Source organism: Acanthisitta chloris, unplaced genomic scaffold (assembly GCF_000695815.1).
Source record: "Acanthisitta chloris isolate BGI_N310 unplaced genomic scaffold, ASM69581v1 scaffold1438, whole genome shotgun sequence".
In the NCBI taxonomy this organism is placed as follows: domain Eukaryota; kingdom Metazoa; phylum Chordata; class Aves; order Passeriformes; family Acanthisittidae; genus Acanthisitta; species Acanthisitta chloris.
In genome coordinates this window covers 31,664-50,857 of record NW_008687492.1, presented here as the reverse complement: position 1 = coordinate 50,857, position 19,194 = coordinate 31,664, and the positions used below count along the sequence as shown (strand labels likewise).

At 40.2% G+C, this 19,194-nt stretch overlaps 1 protein-coding gene across 1 annotated transcript; it reads left to right on the top strand.

Annotated features, from left to right (window-relative positions):
* Positions 1-7,357: 7,357 nt before the first annotated feature.
* Positions 7,358-17,355, top strand: HRG (histidine-rich glycoprotein). The gene is made up of 7 exons (XM_009080610.1): positions 7,358-7,555; positions 10,975-11,082; positions 12,054-12,141; positions 12,654-12,820; positions 14,522-14,638; positions 15,817-15,903; positions 16,546-17,355. The coding sequence occupies exons 1-7, from the start codon at positions 7,358-7,360 to the stop codon at positions 17,353-17,355; spliced, it is 1,575 nt and encodes a 524-aa protein (XP_009078858.1).
* The last annotated feature ends 1,839 nt before the right edge of the window (positions 17,356-19,194 follow it).

Here is a 19,194-nt window from a genome sequence, read left to right as displayed (position 1 = left end):
TTTCAAGGAGGATGTACTAAAAGGAGCTCTTGCCACTACCAGGCCTGGAATTAGTGCCATCCTGTTGCAAATTCCTTGCTTATCTCACATTCCTGAGGTGGTGGCTTATCTTATGGCAAGTTCTTTCTGTGGCCTTAACAGTGTTCAAGACAGGCAGCTGTGCTCTTTAACTCTTACACAGACACAGGCACAGCTGTGATGCAGCAGGAGCTGGAGCTCAGGCAGAGGCCAATATGCTGCAGCCCCAGCTTAAAGCAGCTCCTGAGGGAAACAGGCTGGCCCTGGTCGTGGTGTCCCTGCAGCACTGCCCAGGAGCCTGTCCCAAGGTCACCAGGGAGCAGCCCCAGCTGTGCTGAGCCCTGAGCCACAGCAGCCAAGCCCCCAGGGGGAGAGATGCTCTCAGGGCCCTGACAGAGCCACACTTGGTGTGATGGGGTAGGAGCAGCACAGAGGACTTCAGCACTGCTTAGCATTAAAACTAGTGAGGTTTTGTTGTTCTGGGGGTTAACTTCTTAGTTATATTGTGATGAGCTTAGTCTATTTGTTTTATTTCCCATAGCAGATCTCAAGAGTTTTTCTCTTAAAACATGTGGAAAAGGCTACCCAGATGTGAAACCTCTGAGCATAATTCTGGCTGGTGGAGAATCAAGCCCAGGCTATTCAGATTCTTATGCTTTACTGACCCTGCGGTGCAGGAAAAATGATGATTTACAAAATCAGCCTAATTCTGTCTTGAGAGAGGTCATATTAACTGCCTTATAATAGAAAACCACAGGGACACTCCACAGCCTGTAGCTAAGGAAGATCAGTTTCACTAAAGTCAGACATAGTCACTGTACTGACAAAAACAAATATAAATAAATGAGAAGACAAGAAGGAGAAAAAGAATGAACATAGGAAAGAAACATTATTTGTGGCCAGGAGTGCACTGACATTTGCAATAATTATGGGGCTTGTATAAGACCACAGAGCCTTTCTCGAGTTGCCACCAGATCTGTAAAACCATTTGTTCAGAACGAAATCAATAAAACATTATTGTTTCTGAAGCTTTTATGATACTGAATCATCCCTAGGGATGCTAGATAATTTCTCCATTTAAAGAGCATTTCATCAAAAAATGATAGTTTTGTTAAAGCATCCTGGCATTACACAATTTGATTAAAATGTATTATTTTATTGTTATAAATAAAACATAAAGAAAAGTATGATTTTATTTTGAGTGGAGGCCACATAATATTGAAATATTGCATGGAGTTATGTTCATAATAACTATACTTGCTTTTTCAGTTTGCAAAACTCTTAAAAACATAGATTAGATATAAAGGAGCAATTTAATTGCTTCAAAGATTAAAATAAGGCAAGAAGTGGCTTGTGAAACACATCAAATAAGCAAAAAATAATTCCATTTCCATTCCATATAATCAGAAATTTCAATATATTTTTATTTCCTACATTTCAGAGCAGAAAACAATTCAAAATCAGGTAGTTCTCAAAAAAACCACAAAATTCAAATTCCATCCATCTCTTACTGCAGTAGGAGTTCAAGGCTGTGTCAGCATTCCCTTTTATCAAGTCATCACATTACAGCATCTTGTTTTTCCCTTGGGAAGTTTGACCTCTGCTAGCTCAGGTTTTTCTAACACAACAACTGTGGTTACCATTTGGAACCATTTGGACACTGTATAGCCTGTTCCACAGACAAGGGACAGAAATGACACATGAATCAATATTTTCTCTAGCTTGGGTCTGGGATTTGGGTTCAAGGACTTAAAAATAAGTGCCAGAAGGGGCACTTATCTGAGCAGTAACTGTATGCCCAGCAGGGATCAGCAAGCATCAGTGGTCAGTGCAGAGTCATGATGATTTCCTTTATTTGCTGTGGCCACTCCAGCACAGAGTCCTGTACAGAGTTTCATTGTCACCTAGGCCACTGCCAGTGTTTACCATAACTGAGTCCTGGTACTGATGTCCAAGATTAAATTCTTGAAGTACAAGCAGGAGACTGAAGTTCTATAGTTTCTGTGTTTCCTTTGTCCTCAGGACATACCTGGATTCTGCAGCATTCCCATATGGCACTGATATTATTAACAGCTGGTAACGTTTAGTCATCAGGACTTCAAATCCTGCTGCTGATTCAGCAGATTTTTGCCCATCTGTGAGTGGCTCAGCACTGCAGCATTCTCCCTCCAGCACAGCCACACGGGCAGATAAGGGCACAGGATGCAATGTGTCTGCTCCCCACACGTTCACTCTAGGTGACAGCACAGCCAGACAGGACTGCAGCAAATCCTCATAAAAACATGCCCAGGGAGTGCCAAACCTCTCCATCTTAAAATCATAAAATCATAGAATTTTAGGGGTTGTGGAATGGCCCTTATAGATCATCCAGACCCAACCCCTGCCCTGGGCAGGGACACCTCCCACCAGACCAAGCTGCTCAAGGCTTCATCCAGCCTGGCTCTGAACACTGCCAGGGTTGGGACAGCCACAGCCTCCCTGAGGAATGTGTTCTGGTGCCTAACCACCCTCACAATAAAAAACTTTTTCCTAATGCCTAACCTAATTTTTCCCTCTTTCAGTTTGTATCCATTGCCCCTTGTCCTATCACTGCAGCTCAAAGAGTCCCTCTCCACCTCCCCTGGACCCCCTTCAGATACTGGAAGGTGCTGAGGTCTCCACGCAGTCTTCTCTTCTCCAGGCTGAACAGCCCCAACTTCCTCAGCCTGTCCTTGTAGGGGAGATGCTCCAGTCCTCTTATCAACTTCGTGTCCTCCTCTGGACTTGCTCCAAGAGTTCCATGTCCTTCTTATATTGAGGGCAAAGGTAAGAAGAATCTTTTAACATGGTCTCAGATTCAAGCCAGTCTGAGCAAAGAAGCAGTAACACACCCTATGTCCCTGCAGTCACACCCCAAATACTCTCTCCTCCCCCAGGACTGTGAGCAGTTAAGTGCTGCCTCTCCCTGTCCAGCAGAGAACAGGTCAGTAACATGCAAAGCTCTCCATCCAGTCACTGGAGATGAGAAACAGGTGAATTTTGCCAGACAATTGTCAATTCACTTTTCAATTTTGTTTCACAGTTTTTCTACACTTATTGATCTTATGATATTATATCATCCATTAATAACAGATGGGCAATGTCCAGATAAAATCTGGTCTGGTGTTTATTTGAGCAAATATTGCAGTTTCACATGGACAATATTTTTTATTCAGGTACAGATAACTGATGGTCAATGACCTCCAGGACTGTTGACATTTTAATCAGATATTATCAAACCTTTATCTCAGAATATCAGTGAGGCATCCTGAATGCCAAAAAAATGAGGCAGTAATATTCAAAGGGTACAGAAGAAGATTTGCTGACTTATTATTTATGTATATTGGCATAAATATGATTTTTTGGCTATTCTTCTCCTACTCTCAAGCTTGGCCAGCCAAAAGGATTTTAAAACACAAGACCCAGACATCAAAGTTCTTAAGATGGGTTTAAAAGTCAAGGTTATTATACAATAATCTAAATATAAATTCTATTTGTCTTGCTACAGAACCTACCTATGAAGTACACGTTTCATAGTTGAACATTTTCTTCTGCATCTCTGAGATTTGGAACTCCCTCTGACCCCATTCTTAACATCAAATTCTTAACCTCACCTTTTTGCCCAGCCTCTCAAGCCCCTCAGCAAGAAGGTCAGTCTTGCAACATGTCCTTTAAGTCATCAATTTTCAATTAGAGTGTTTTCTTCTAGAAAGCAATTTGCAGTCAAAGACACTGAGGACAAGACAAGGAATACTGACATCTTTTTTATTCCCTGTATTAGCTTCTGAGCACTGAGACTTCTGTAACTACATTGTCAACCTGCTCACTTGACAGTTTGCCTCCTCCTAATAGCTTTTGAACTTGAGGTCTGTTTGAACGAAATTTGATAGACAAGGTGATGAAACTTCTACAAGTCTGATAAAAAACTAGTGAGTGGTAAAGAAAAATAAGCTGCAGGCAGAGAGGGGAAGCTATAGCTGCAGCTGCTGCTCTGAAAACCATAACCAAAGCAAATTTGTCTAACATTGCATTTGCATTGGGGGCATCCTGTTTACACCCAGCTGATAGAAATAAGACATGACTGAAGATGTCACATTTACATATTTTTCCATCATACTTAGAGGCATTTCTATCAAACGAAGAGATACCCCAAGAACTAACCTTTTCTGGTTTTTGCATCAAGGTGTAAAATCAGGCCACCATGGTCTGAAGCTCTGAGGCATTACAGACTGAAGTAAAAGTAAAGAGAAGCCAGCCCAGAATTCACCTATAAGCAGCTGGATCTACATGTGTCTTTGTTAGCTGTGCTCTGGCTTAGGAGCAGAAACAACAGCAGCTGCAGAGCAGCACAGGCTGCAGGATGGGTGAGTGCACAAGTGGCTGAGTTGTGAGATTTGATAACCCCAGCCCAGGAGTGCAGGAGGCAGAGAACAGTCTGCTCAAAGCAGTTGTCCTCCCGAGAAATCAGGGATGTCTATAAATAGTTATGGCTGTACATTAGGAAAGGAGTAATTGGTTATTACATATTATCTCCTTTATGTGTTAGCTCTCCTTTTCCTATCCCTCCAGAATAAAGTTCTATCTGTTAAGCATTTTATACACTGTTTTTCAATTGGGGAAGATAAGGCTCTTTTTGATGTGTTCTCCCAGATCTCTGGAGGGGTTTAGGATGGATGTTTATTACCCTATCCTGAAAGTTTGAATGTGGATCACCTCTTACTGTTGCAAGTCAAGCCTTGGTAAAAGTCATAAACAAGGTTTTGATAAGCTCCTCAAGAGAAATTCCATGTTTGGATAAATATTCCTATTCCTTGCAGCAATCTGTTTAGAGAGATGGCTTCATTAGAGCAACAAACAAAAGTTACCAGTAATAAATATAAAAACTAAATATGTTTTTAAAAAGATATCAAACTGGAGAAGTAACAAAAGTACATTATAATGACTTAAGTACAACCAATATATAATTAACTGCTCTCACAGTGCCTGGAGTGCTTGTCCATGCTGTACTTTCCTAAGAGTCCAATCTTTTCCAAAAAAAATCAAGGACAAAACTCTCTAGAGTGGGAATAGAATCTTACTGTACTTCTGCAGTCAATTTTGCAGGAATTATACATTTTCCACTGTTTATTCATAGTATTTGTATTTCATGTGTAAAAGATACATAAGCTACTGTCAGGAAAATGCTCAGTGTCACAATGAACAGCCCAGAGCTAAAGAAGAAAGAAAATGAAGAAATGATTTGCAAACAACAGGCAGCTAAGGGAATTATGTTACAAATTACCCAATCCAATGCTTTCTTCACTAACTGCCCACTTGAAAAAATTAACCAGCAGTGTAAGCATGAATTGGAGTGAGATTTGGAATGCATCAATAGTGTGAATATTATTTTTAACTGATGAGATGCATTTCAAATGTTTGTTTGCCCAACATTTATTTCAATGGGTTTTTTTCCATCTTCGAGAAGAAATTCTGTATTATTACAATGAAGCATTATAAAAACACAACCAAAAGAGATGCTCTGTTCCATCAGAGCAGTGGTACATCCAGTATTCATCTCTCACAGTGGCAAAAGGCAACTGTGGTTAGGAGAAACATATGACCTCTTTCTTTCTCTAAACCATTTCCCTCATACTTTTCCAGTATCATTGTTCCAGGGACTTTAAAGAGTACTTATCTGCTCAGTCCTTCTATTATACATGTAAGGAGCTGCTGCCCTTAGACTTTTCTAAGCAATTTCTGCCCCTGCTGATAGTGTCTGCCTCCAGATCTTTCAGTGGCAAAAAGTTCACTACCCATTGTGGGGGGACTACTTTGATCCATTTTAAGCTGACTCATGCTAGTTTTGAGTGTTCCTGGTTCTAATTTTGTAAGATGCTCCATTTAGCTTATCTACTACCAAAGAACTGTGACGTGTGTCCTAAACTAACTATAAAAGAAATCCACTGCTTCAGCTCTAGGCATTTTAAAATATGATTTCTTAGACACCAGACATACTAAAAGGTGCACTTTTTTTGAAAGATAAGGATTAATGAAAGGAGGTAATGGTTAAGAATAATTATACATTATATTTCTGAATGTTTCTCTAAAAAATGTTTTAAAAATCCCAACAACCTCAAGGTCAAACATGTAGACCCAGTCATAGAATCATAGAAAGGTTTGGGTTTAAAGGGACCTTAGAGATCATCTAGTTTCACCCCCCAAGTCAATGACACAGATTTTTCTGTAAGAAGCTAATCCAACTTTCACATCAAGCAGGATTTGGAAAATTCTTCACCTGAGTCTGACCCTGTCATTTTGGACTCACCTTGAATTTTTGCATTTTGTTATTCAGGGTTTGAATTTTGTATTCCACCTTCAGTCACTCCCTCACAAACAATTACTGCCTTTTAAGAATGTCTTAAACTACCCTGAATAAAAGATTTTGAATACAATGAGACAACATCTCTTTTCTGGTTAGCAGAGGATGTGAAAGGTATGAATATTACTGTGTGCTGCATTATTTTAATAAATACCAGAAAAAATTACCAGCAATTCTCTAAAGAAGTCTATGAAAGCTTCTACAGGCAAAGAGGACACAAAACTGCTCAGACTGAGAAAGCAAAGGCAGCTTGATGTGACTTCATGCCATGTCTGCATTAAATGGGTATTAAGCCCCTTTCTGTCAACAGTCTGAAAAGGTGTAAAGCTGACAGAGGTATGCTCTAAATTTTCTTGAGCTGGAAGAGTAGCAGATACGCACACAGAAGCTACAAACCACCAACTTGCAGGTGCACCTTGAGCTACATCCCTTTTTCAAATCTGAGGGATTCCCTTGTTTCCCTTTCACTAATTCCTTGCTTAGGTAAGGCTGTGTAAAAACAGGGATATGGATGTGGCCATGATTTGACCACAAATATTTCATCATATTTTCAGCTCAGCTGTTTTAATAGTAAACAGAAGACCAAGATTGTGTAGTACCTGCACACATAATCTGGACCAGGCTCAGCAGCACACTGTTAGAAGTAAAGTGCTTTTCATAGCGCAGCACTATTGCACAATGTCTGCTTAAAGAACCATAAACAGGCCCTTTGATGGCTAGTGCAGAGACTATTATAAGGCCTACTTTCCTCCAAATTTGCTCAGTCACTATATAATCATTTACTTGCTGTTTGCACATATTAATCCAGGGTCAAGGCAATGGCTCTCTGACATGACACTCAAATTTATATAAAACCATGCCCTTTTAGCACTCATTTCCAGCTTTGGTGGGCTGCTCTGATTGAAAAGCAGACTGCTGGCTTTATCAGGGCATGGGCAGAAGTGACCTAACATGGCAAACAAAATGCTGCTTGTAGCTTCAGCTTTTTTAATAACACTACTGCAGTACTCTAATGCCCAGGACAAACCAAGCATTACACCTGCGGACTGTGACACCATTGAAAGAGAGGCAGGAGTGGCCCTGGATTTGGTCAACAGGCATCGCAGAGATGGCTATGTTTTTGGTTTATTCCGTGTTGCTGATGCACATCAACTACATATAGTAAGTATCGGTTTAAAGGATGATTTACACAAGACTGCAATTTTAAAATAATGAGCCAGGACATTAAAGGCTCATGTTTATTGCTTTTGACAGAGCAATGCTGATGTAATTCAATGAATCAGCTGTGATTTACACTACCTCAGTACTCATCTGAGTATGACTTATTGCATGTAATCTTGATTTTGAATGATGCTGAATGTCCTCTATTCTCTTGGCCAGCAGGATGTTGGCATAAGAGATGCTCTGAAAAGCTTTATACAACACTGGAAACTAATCTGTCCTATCTGTCGTCAGGTCTCAGATGCTATACTCAAAATTTGCATTTGGAAGGTTTCTTTAATCTGTGAATATCTAACATTAATTTGACCAACATATCCTGCAAGATTGGTATTTTTTAATTATCTTTATTTTGGAGGTAGCTGGATAACTGGAGGGAACGGGAAAAGGTAGAGGAACCCAAAGGAGTTGCCAATCTGCAAAGCAGGGGAAGGGCTGGATAGACAATCTCTATCAGTCATTTCTTATTTCCTTCCTACTTTTTCTGTTTCCTAGAGAGGATGCATAAGCCTTTCTCAATGATTGCCTAAATGCCAAACCAAATCAACAGCAGATAAAGCAACAGAGTAAAAAATCTTTTTAACTAGTAGATAAAAGAGACCAACAGAGGCAGATTTACCAATGCACCTGGTACCTTTTAGCTGCTTGGCTATGAAACTGGTATCCAGGCAGGCATGCACTGTTCAGAAGTGTATTACACATCTCAGTATGGCAACTGAAAAAACAGGCTGGTTTTTGATGGAGCTGCTTAATATTGCCTGTTAGGACAAGTAAAAGCTCAGAAAGTGATCCAAAGCCTAGATTTCTACAGACCTTCAGGTAAATCTGGTAGATTATTTTACTTTTCAAAGACAAGGATGTGACAAGTGATAACACTGGGTTTTGTGCACTAGGCAGGCAGTTAAAGAGCTCATCTAGGACGGAATCTGTTGTCTTCTACATGGAGAGATTTAAATCCTCAAGTCTCCTGCCCTTGAAGAATGCTGCTGCCATGCAGCTATGTGTGTGCCATCCCTGTGAAGTGGAGCCACTGGGCAGAAAGACATGCAAAATTCACTGGATGAATGACAAAACCCACAGTTGTTTCTAAAAAGAAAAATCTCAATGGTTCTACATTTTAAGCAATTATTGATAATATAAACTGCAGAACTACAGCTTGGAATAGGGAGCAGCACTGAGGATTTACACTTCCAGATGAATGCTATAACCACTAGACTATCATGCTTATGTTTTGCTTTGTACCCTAATGAATTTTGCCGATTTGTCAGTCCAGGGCCAAGCTTCAGCTGTCACACAGAATCTACAAGAATAGAAAAGACCCTTCTGTCTACCAGACTGCTAAAGAATTCTCCCTGTAATGTTTCTGTACCTTCTCAGACCTAGAGCCACCAGATGTGGTCTCCTGCATACTCACCACATGTACTATCTTGCAAGAACTTTTGTTGGCTCCACTGTCAAGGTGACATTTTAAAAATAACATATATAAAAAAAGACCAAAACATCATTTTTGTTATCTCCAAGCAATAGTTGCATCACATCTATCACATCAGCCCCCTCAGAAACCTAAACAGAGCAATTCCTGGCAGCCAGAGCTCTACTGGGTTTACATGGGAGTTCTAGAAGTGTAAGATACTCAAGTATCCACATCAAAACAGTTCTGGGTTTGTGTAGTGCAGAGCTGAGGTGCCCAAGATGCTTTTAAAACAACCAGGAAGGCACCATATTAGATAATTTTTAGCCCTCAAGAGCTATCCAGCAGATGAACAGAGGAATTTTCTACTACATATTTGGATTCAGACAGTTAATTTCACCCAAGATCTGCTTTAGGCTTTATTGAATCCAAATGCATTCTGCTGAATAAAATAAGTATTTACCAGGGATGAATTGGCTTTTTCAGCATTTCACAAGTTTGGATGACAAAGTGCATCATGTATTTAGTCATTTCACTTTTAGAGGGCTCCTAGTGAAGTCTTTCTTACCTATCCCACCTTTCCATTCAGTGCAATTCTCTAAACACAGATCAGAAAATAGTCCTTCTCTCTGTCTCTGTTCTCCTCTTTGTCTGAATTTTACTAATATGTTGACTAGCAGCTTGAAATTATTGGGATTTATAAAGTAAAAGAGAAATACTAACTACGCCTAAGCAGCGAATAAACATGTGGCTAGTGGGCAGGACATGTGTCCAGGACAATTCTGTTCTTCTCCTGATTCTGCCAGTGAACATGTCTCTTTGTGCAAATCACCTAACCACTATTATAAAATTAGACACAATGCTAAGATATACACATACTGCAAAACTAGTGTTTCACATGACACTGGTGAACTCTCACTAATGAAAATATTACACTAGACTGCAGCAATTGTCTCTCAAGGTCTTGTCTCTACAGAAACACTCTGAGAAAGGAACCTGAATGGATGAAACTTCATAAAACCTGAGGACATTTATTCACAGTGAAGGGCTTTGCATGATTTTATCTGAGTGATGAAATAAAATACATATGTGTTCATTCTGAATGTACATACAAAGGCTGAATGAAGTTGAAATAATCCATTCCAAATGTGAATTGAGATTCATTCTCCTGCAGAAAAAATACAAAACTGTTTCTGTGGGCCACAGAAAATTCTTAGCACCACATCCCATTACCCTGGCAGCCAAATTCAAATTTTCATTCTCCATCCTATTTGCTCAGGAGACAGAACCTACTAGAAGAGTTTCAGAGCTAAGGCTCCTGACTTTGTAGGGATTATTGCAGCTTTGTTGCATCACACACTGAATAAACTGAGCAGGAAGCAAAGTTCTGAAAGAATATCTGGTCAGGAAGGTAATTTGAAATGGATGTAGCTACATAATTGGCTGCCTAGACAACTGATGTCCTAAGAGACCAAATATGATCTATATGAAAATAAGAAAAAGGAAATGGCAATATTTTAACACTGGTATTTTCCCTACTTGATGAATACAACGTTAACAACAGACTCTTCTCATAGGTCCTTAACAAAAGGATGAGAGACAACAGTTGTAAATTGCAGGAAGGGAAATTATGACTAGATATAGGGCTAAAAAAATTCATGGAGAAAGTGGTTAAGCATTGGAATGGCCCACAGAGAGGTTGTGAACCTCTGTCTTGGTGATATACAGAATGCAGCTGAGACTGAAGTTTTAGCTTTGCCTTCAGCAAGTGGCTGGACAAGATGACCTCCAAAGGTACCTTCCAGCCTGAAACCTTTCTACACTTGTCAGAAACCTTAACAGAGAACTGGAGAAGTTTCATTAAAGATTAAACATATCAACCTCAAAAAAAGTTTCTTCCAGATCAAACTTCTTGTCTACGAACTGGTTTTCACTTGCACTTCTCTTCCAGGGAAATTCATCAGTCCTCTACTTAACTTTGGATGTGCTGGAAACTGAATGCTCTGTCTTATCCAGAAGACACTGGGAGTCCTGTGAATACAGTGACTCCTATCTCATGGCAAGTAATGGTATCCACAGAGAGTCATATACCAATAGTGCTTTAACTTGATCCTCATCTGAACTGCCCAGAAATGTGTGTCACAGAATCTCTAAGTGAAGACTGGGCTTTATTATGGTTCATTCTAAAATAAAGTCCACTTAATTCTAGAGTTGTTAAACATAAGCTAAAGGTTTGGAAAAGGGTTGACTGCTCAAATAAGTGCAGCTTTATTTAACTGGTTGTCTCAAAGGAGCTATAGTCCACATTTCACTGCTGCTAGCAGAACTTATGTTTTAAGGATAATTTGCTGACAACTAAAGGGCACTAGAAATTATTTTTAAAGTATGTTCCTAGTATATGAGCTAGAAATACCAATTGTATATTTTGTCAGTTTTCTGTAATAGCATTTGCGGTATGACAATGTGAAATATTGGTAGTGCCAGTACATGAATGATATACAGCAACACTCACCCTTTATTGTCACAGTCCAATGGAGCAGTCTGGGATAAGAACCCCAAGTTCAAAAATTTATATACATAGGAGAGTTGTGATACTACAACACAGGACAAAGCAGGAAGGCCATGAGGAGAGAAGGCATTTACTCTTTAAGATGGGGAAAAAGAATGGGAAAAAAGGTCCATCCAGTTTTTGATAAAGATTTATGTAACCTGCCAGCCTAACCCTCCCTGCTAGCTAGAATTATCTTACTGTAAATAAGTATAAGGATGACTGAGAAAGCTGGTTCAGTTTTTCATTGTTTACTCAGTTGTGCAAACTGAGAATTAAAGTAAAGGTTCTTGTAGAGGGAGTTCCTATTTTATCTGAAGACAAATTCTGAGTGGTACCAGATCAAACATTCCATTAATGACCACATCTGTTATTCTTAGAGGTACTGCACATTAAAAGGAGGTATAATTTCTATGATCGCCTACATCCAATTAAATCCAGTGAAAATAACATCATAACCATGCATTCTTTTTTCCTCTCAGGACTTTGGGCAATGTAAGATTATCACATACACAAGCCATCTGCTAAGGAAACCTCAGCTCTATGGATTTAATTGTACATTAAGTCCAGGTAAAACAACCACTGTTGTAAGCCAACACACACCTCAAACCAGCCCTAGTACCAAAGCTTGTGCACTACTAGTCTATGGTAACTGTAACAGATTCATTCATCTGCTTGCAATTCAAATGTGAATTTAAAAGGAATGTTAAGAATGAGTAATAGAATTAAGGTTACTCTACTCTTCTAAACCAGACTTTATTGATATCAGATGATATCACCATTCCAGTCCACTAAAACATGATAATGAATATCAGAACAAGTGTAACCCTGGAAAAAAATGTCCATTTGGGTGGTAAGGTTCTAAGGTGGAGCTAAAAGATGTGTAAGAATATTCATTTTCATGGATTTGGGGTTTGTTCATGCTAAAGGACAAACCCATATTGGTGGAGCAAGAGACATTTTTCATTCCCAAGGAAACACTGCATTTCAGTTTTTCATCAGGAGTTAACATTAAAGGCACAGGCACATTCCCAAGAGCATTAATATCCACTGCAATATTAGCAAATTCTCTCTTTTCACAGTTCCACCTGACTTACTAGAGTGCAAAGATTGTCCTGTGAAAATTGAAGCCCTAGAAGTCACTGAGGAACATAAAAATATTGCTGCAAAGGCCCTGAAGAAATTCAACAGGGAAGGTAACCACACAAACCACTTTGCTGTGGCCAAAGTTGAAAAGGTTTTCAAGATGGTAAGTGGCATTTTGTCCTAGAATTACTTATAAATGACAAAATTTTGTAAGCAGCTCCAAAACCTTAGACCAGAACTCAAACCCTTCTAGGACCAGACCTGCTGCTTATCACCTCCCAGCATAAATCAGCCACTTAAAATTGAAGGTCCTACTTCTGGAAAGACTTGTTATCAACTTCAATTTAGGCATGTGAAAGCAAAAGGATTTCTCATTCACTAAAAACTATGGCAGTGAGATGGCATTCAAAATGCAAAGCATTCTTGCAGGCATATTTTAATTTGGAATGCCTGTGTACCTATCTTATCATAACATACCTGAGTTTATTTGCTACTGACCAGAGTTCTTCTAAATGAACAGTCTTGTGTATTATCACTGTCACACATTTTGTCAAGTGAAGACAGGTGATTTTTTACTCTTAACATATTAGGCACATGGGTACAACACAGTGGAAAACACTCACCATCATTTTCACTCTGCTGCAGAGCAAAGCAGCACTCTGAGAGCTCTGAAAGATGAGAGGTGTTTGTTTCTGTGCTGTACCTCTTGAAGAATTCTGGCTCTAGTATGTCTCCTTCTTTGAGTGATGTTAGCCTGAAGACTTATTCTTTGGAAGATTTTAAGTATAACTCTCACATCAGCAAACTTTCTTGTTGGTACATACTGGAGACCTTCACTTAAACTGCACAGGACCATTCTGCCAACACATGTGTCAGCTCAGGGGTCCCATGGCCCCTACCATAATACATGTTGATCTTGGAAACTGCCTAAATTATAGCATGTCAACCCCACTTCCCTTCAGCTTTTTATATTGCTCAGAAACCTGACAGTGTTTCCACACTGCAGCCCCAGGCAGGGTGTATCCCTACTCCCAATTAGCAAGTGGCTGTTTTCAGATTGTCTGGGTTCATGTATTTCTCTCTAAACACTTGGTCTTCACACTTAGCCATCCTCAAGTGACACTTTAGATTGTACCACTGGATTTTAACAGACTGCATAACACTCAGAAACTGTGAAGGAAGATAAAAAAACTAAACCATAAATACGTTCAACCACTTTTAAGCAATTTAGTTCAACAAGTGAAACTCGTGTGCACACACATGGTATGGACACCTTTAACACAAACTTGAAATAAAGTGCTGCTACAGTTGGAAATTAAAATGAAACACCTCTTCATGTATTTTAATAGGATCACAAAGGCCTTCCCCCATGTTCATATGGAGTAATGCCTTCTCTATGAGTAATACCCCTGACAAGAGAGAAAGCAACAAACTCCCAGTAACTGGAAGAATTTCATCCCAAAAAACATCAGCACTGTAATACTTATGCACTCCCATCACTGGAAAGGGGTGGCTGCCAATAGAGCTCTGTTTTCACAGGAGCAGCAGTTCTGTTTAGGGCAAAGACTCTAAGAACACAACTTCCTGAAAACACAAGCTATAAAAGGAATAGGTTTTATAACACACACACACACACCACAGACAAGTAACATGTAAGGGTGTGAGGCAAGTAAGGTATAAATTATCTGATCTGTTTTCCTTACTGAATATGCATATATATATATACACATGAACACTTGAACAGGACAGGTAAAGAAAGCACAAGGTAGACAGGATTTTGACAAGATGAAGTACTGTTGCTTTTAAAATTGCAGAGCTTTAAATGCAACTAATTAGCACTTCTTGTTTGATCTCTTGGTTTCAGACTGCCTCCCATGAAGGTCATATTTTGAGATTCTCTATAAAAGAGACCAACTGTTCCAAATCCATGCAACAAGCAGACCAGGCACTGGAATGTGATTTTCTGGATTACTGCCATGCTGTAAGTAAAGTCTTAGAATGAGAACTGATACAATGGGTGGCACCAGGAAGATTTTGCCGATACGTTTCCAATGTTTCTTATAAGCATGCACCCAAATTCAAAATTAAAAATCCAGCATTTCCAAGTCTAGATCCCAATTGTACAGCTACTCCTTTTTATTCTATAAGGAGACAGTTTGAACTCAAATCTGAATGTACCTGGAGTTTGACATATTACAGGCTTAGAGCTTTTCAGTCTTTCACATTCAAATTGTGGCCAATCCCTAGCAAATCATTCATGCTATGTTCATAAAAACTGCTACACTAGTATGAGTCATAGATCCTGAAAAAAATACATGTCTTATGTCATCCCAGTGAGCTCAGGGTTATTTTTTTCTCCTCTGCTGCAGTGGAATTAAGAGTGGAATAATTCAAGTTAGTCTGCAGATCAAAGCATTCTCCTCACCTCACCTTCCCACTACTGTAATAGTCTGCACCAAAGAAACAGCTAGGCAAGATGTCATCATTTCAGAATAAAACTCGTATCAGAGCCACAACTTCACCGGAATGAAGCACAAGGCAGATGGGCAGAGAGGGTTTGATTTTTGTTCTCAGCATTGCCACAGTTGCTGTATGTGTAAAATGGCATCAACATTTGTAATCATTAATCCGAATGGGCTATTCATGACCCAAACATATATCAAGACAAAGCATCCACTAGAGAGAGCATATACAGAATCCTTTACCTGGGTCCTGTGCTCTTCCCCATAAGCAATTCCTGGACATGATGACTGGACAGCAGGAGAAAGTCACAGCAAATAGAATGCAAAGGGAAGCAATGCTAAAAAATTACAACAAATTACTTTGAAAAAAATACAGAAGAAAGCTCTACCTTGAATCATAGAACCATCAAGGCTGGAAGAGACCTTTAAGATCATCATCTCCAACCGTTGGCTTTGTTTGAAGCAGCCTCCAGATGTATATGGTGCAGTGGTTTGCACAGTCAAGAACTCTCAAAAATGGCATGTACTTTAATCATTATTAGTCACTGGCAAGTACTGGTCAGAAAGCTCAAGATGTAGCTAAGTTACGTGAATATAGTTAGGTACTGAAGGAACTAGCCTCACTTTTAAAATGTTGAACTTTCAGTAGTTTCACAAGAACCCAGATGTGCATTGTGGTTTTTCTTCCTTTGCTTAGCACATGGGATTCTGCAAGGCAAGAATTATCAGTGATGCAGATGAACCTGATGGAACAGACTTAAGTTGTGAAATCTACCATCCCTGGGTATGTATTTCCATATGGACACGTCTCCAGCTATATCCTCACACAGGTTCCAGCAACCTTACTCATTCCAGACTGGAAGATAATTCTAATAGTTGTTTATGCCAATTTATTATTGCCTGGATGTGATGCAGCATGTCAGGACAGACAGACCTTCCACTGCTAGGTCAGTCAGAGGATGAATTAGAATTGAGCTGTCCCTACTACTCCCTCTAAGTGCTTCTTCTCTCAGTCCATTTACTTGACTTAGTTTAAGCAAGTAGAGATTGGCAAACAAGCTCAAAGGAATTTTAGAAAACAAGAGAAGGGGAGATGATCTTTATCGTATTTGATATTCCAGTTTATATTAGAACAGCTACTCCTATGTGGGTTTTATTTTGCTTTGCTCCATCGCAAATGTTTCTTGGTTGGTTATTTTATTTCATTTTGATGTGGTATACTATTTCCAGAAGATTTTCAGCAATTTGGCATTTGATCATCTACTCCTTCTCTTCTGTCTTGAAAAAAATGCAGGGTTTTTTTCCTTAAAGATCACCAGAGCTATAAATTCAAACCTACTTACTCCCACCACGCTCTTTCTCACCACTTTGTTCTGTCCTATCAATGCCTGATTTAATAATTCCTCCCTGGTGTTTTTATAAACAGCAGCATCACTATGGGCAAAGAGGCAATCATTCAGGTCTTGGAAAACCACACAGACATCACCATCATCATCATTTTGGTCACAGACGTCATCATAGACATCATCACAGACATGAATGTCCACCCTCTTCTCAATCCAGACCTGAAGACCCTGAGCATAACCACAATATCAGCAAGGAAGATCAAGACAGCCATGAAGGACCTGCTCCCATTCCTCCCCAGGATGGACCACATCACCACCATCCTCCTCACCATCATGGACCACACTGTCCTCCTCCTCCTCCTCCTCCTCCTGGACCATATCACCACCATCCTTCTCACCATCATGGACCACACTGTCCTCCTCCTCCTCCTCCTGGACCACATCACCCCCATCCTCCTCATCGTCATGGACCACACTGTCCTCCTCCTCCTCCTCCTCATGGACCACATCACCCTCCTCCTCCAGGACACCCTCCTCATTTCCGTCATCACTTTTACAGACATCACAGCAACAAGACAAGCATGTGGGGAAAGCATTTTCCATTCCATGTAACAGGCACTGTCTATCACATTCCAGTTCTAAATCAGCAGGATTCTCTCACACCTCCCACAGCAAACTTTCCTGAGCTATCCCAACGCAATCCTCACTCCTCCAGCACTGGTGAAGGTAATCCCTTCACTGGCTCAAGACTAAAGGAGGTGCCAGAAGTTCCGGGTTTTCCAGATCACTCTACACAATCAAAGTCATGCCCAGGAAACCCCAAACTTGTTTTTCCAAAAATTTTGCCTTTATTTCCACATAGCTCCATGGCAGAAAATTCTCCTAAATGACCTCAGAGAAAGATGTTCCTGGCTTGAGAGTTGCAGCACCAATGACAGTTCTCCAGGGAGTGAAAACAGCACGAGAAGGGGGAGAGCATTGAATTTCTAGGGAGAAAAAGCACTGCAAATAATCAGTAAGACAAGTATTCCAACCTGCCTCTTCATCCTGGCTATCTCAGACTCCTTGTAACTGAAAGGCTTAAAATTCCAAGTCCCTCAGATAACGTGAATGGGTAAAAGTCTCCCCAACAAACAATGTTCCTTCAGTTCTAACAAAAAGGAAAATTCCCTAATGGTAAAAACTACCATCTATAATATTTAGTTTTGTTATAATTCATACCTATAATGTACCTCTCCAAGGAATCTGACTTAGAGGAAATTTGATCACCTTCCATAAAAAGTGAGCCATGGCACTACAGTCATGCTTTATATAGATTCAAAGAAAATAAAAATATGCAACATTTTTTTCTTGACACAGTTGCCTAAGTTTTGTCTTTTTTTGTTACCATGGATATTTAACTGCACAGTAAACACCCATGAGGCAAACTCTAGCATGAATTGTGTTACCACTGCTATCTGGAAAAGGCTTGAGAATAGTTAATGACTTGCAGTCTCCCACTATGTCCTGCAGAGGTTCTTCCATTGCTACAGGTGCTGGTGGTGATATACAGAAATACTGCAGTCAGGGACAGCCCTTTCCAATAGCTCATAATTGCTCTCGGGGGAAGAAAAAAGCAGATGCATGTAATAACATTTTCATGTAAATGTTTTCTTTATCGCTGAACCTTCCTCACTGGAAACTGAGTTAGAAGGAGCAGGAAGCAAGAATAGTGGTGTCTCTTTATGTTCTAGCCCCCATCAAGGTTGAGTCCATTCAGACAGCCCTGGGACCCCAATGACATGGCTCATAACAGCTATCTCCTAATTAAGAACTTGAGATTAAGATGACAAAATTAGTAATTTGGCCCTCAAAATAGTTTTTATATGGCAGAAAGTGAAGTACAGGGTGGGGGCTACACTGAAGAAAAAGAAACAAAATGGGTCTCAGTGTAACTGAGTGAAGGTTGCCTAAATTTTAGAAGTCCACTATCATGTATGAACAACCTTATTTCTGGCATAGTTTATCCACAAAGTCTCTAAATTAACTTTTCTTTGGTGAAAATATGTAACAAGTGTGGTGGGTTGACCCTGGCTGAACTCCTGGTGCTGGTCTATCACTGCCCTCCTCAGCTGGACAGGGGAGAGAAAGTATAATGGAAGGCTGATGGCTCATGTAAGGACAGAGTGATCTCTCACCAAATGCCATCACAAGCAAAACAGACTGGACTTAGAGAAACTGGTTTAATTTATTACCAAGCAAACCGGAGTAAGATAATGAGAAATAAATCTTTGAAACACCTTCCCTTCCTTCTTCGCAGGCTTAACTTTACTCATAATTTTCTCCACCTCCTCTTCCCAGGTGGTACAGGGAGATGAGAATAGGAGTTGCAGTCAGCTCATTACGTGTTGCTTCTGCCACTCCTTTGCCCTCAGGAGGAGGACTCCTTACACTCTTCTATTGCTCCAGCCTGGGATCCCTCCCATTGGAGACAGTCCTTTATGAACTGTTCCATCGTGGTTCCTTCCATGGGGTGCAGTTCTCCAGGAACAGACTACTCCAGCATGGATTCCCTGCAGGGCCACAAGCCTTGCCAGCAAACCTGCTCCAGCATGGGCTTCTCTCTCCATGGGTACACAGGTCCTTCTAGGAGCCTGCTCCAGTGCAGGTTTCCCACAGGGTCACAGCCTCCTTCAGGCATCCACGTGCTCTGGTGTGGAGTCCTTCACAGGCTGCAGGTGGATCCCTGC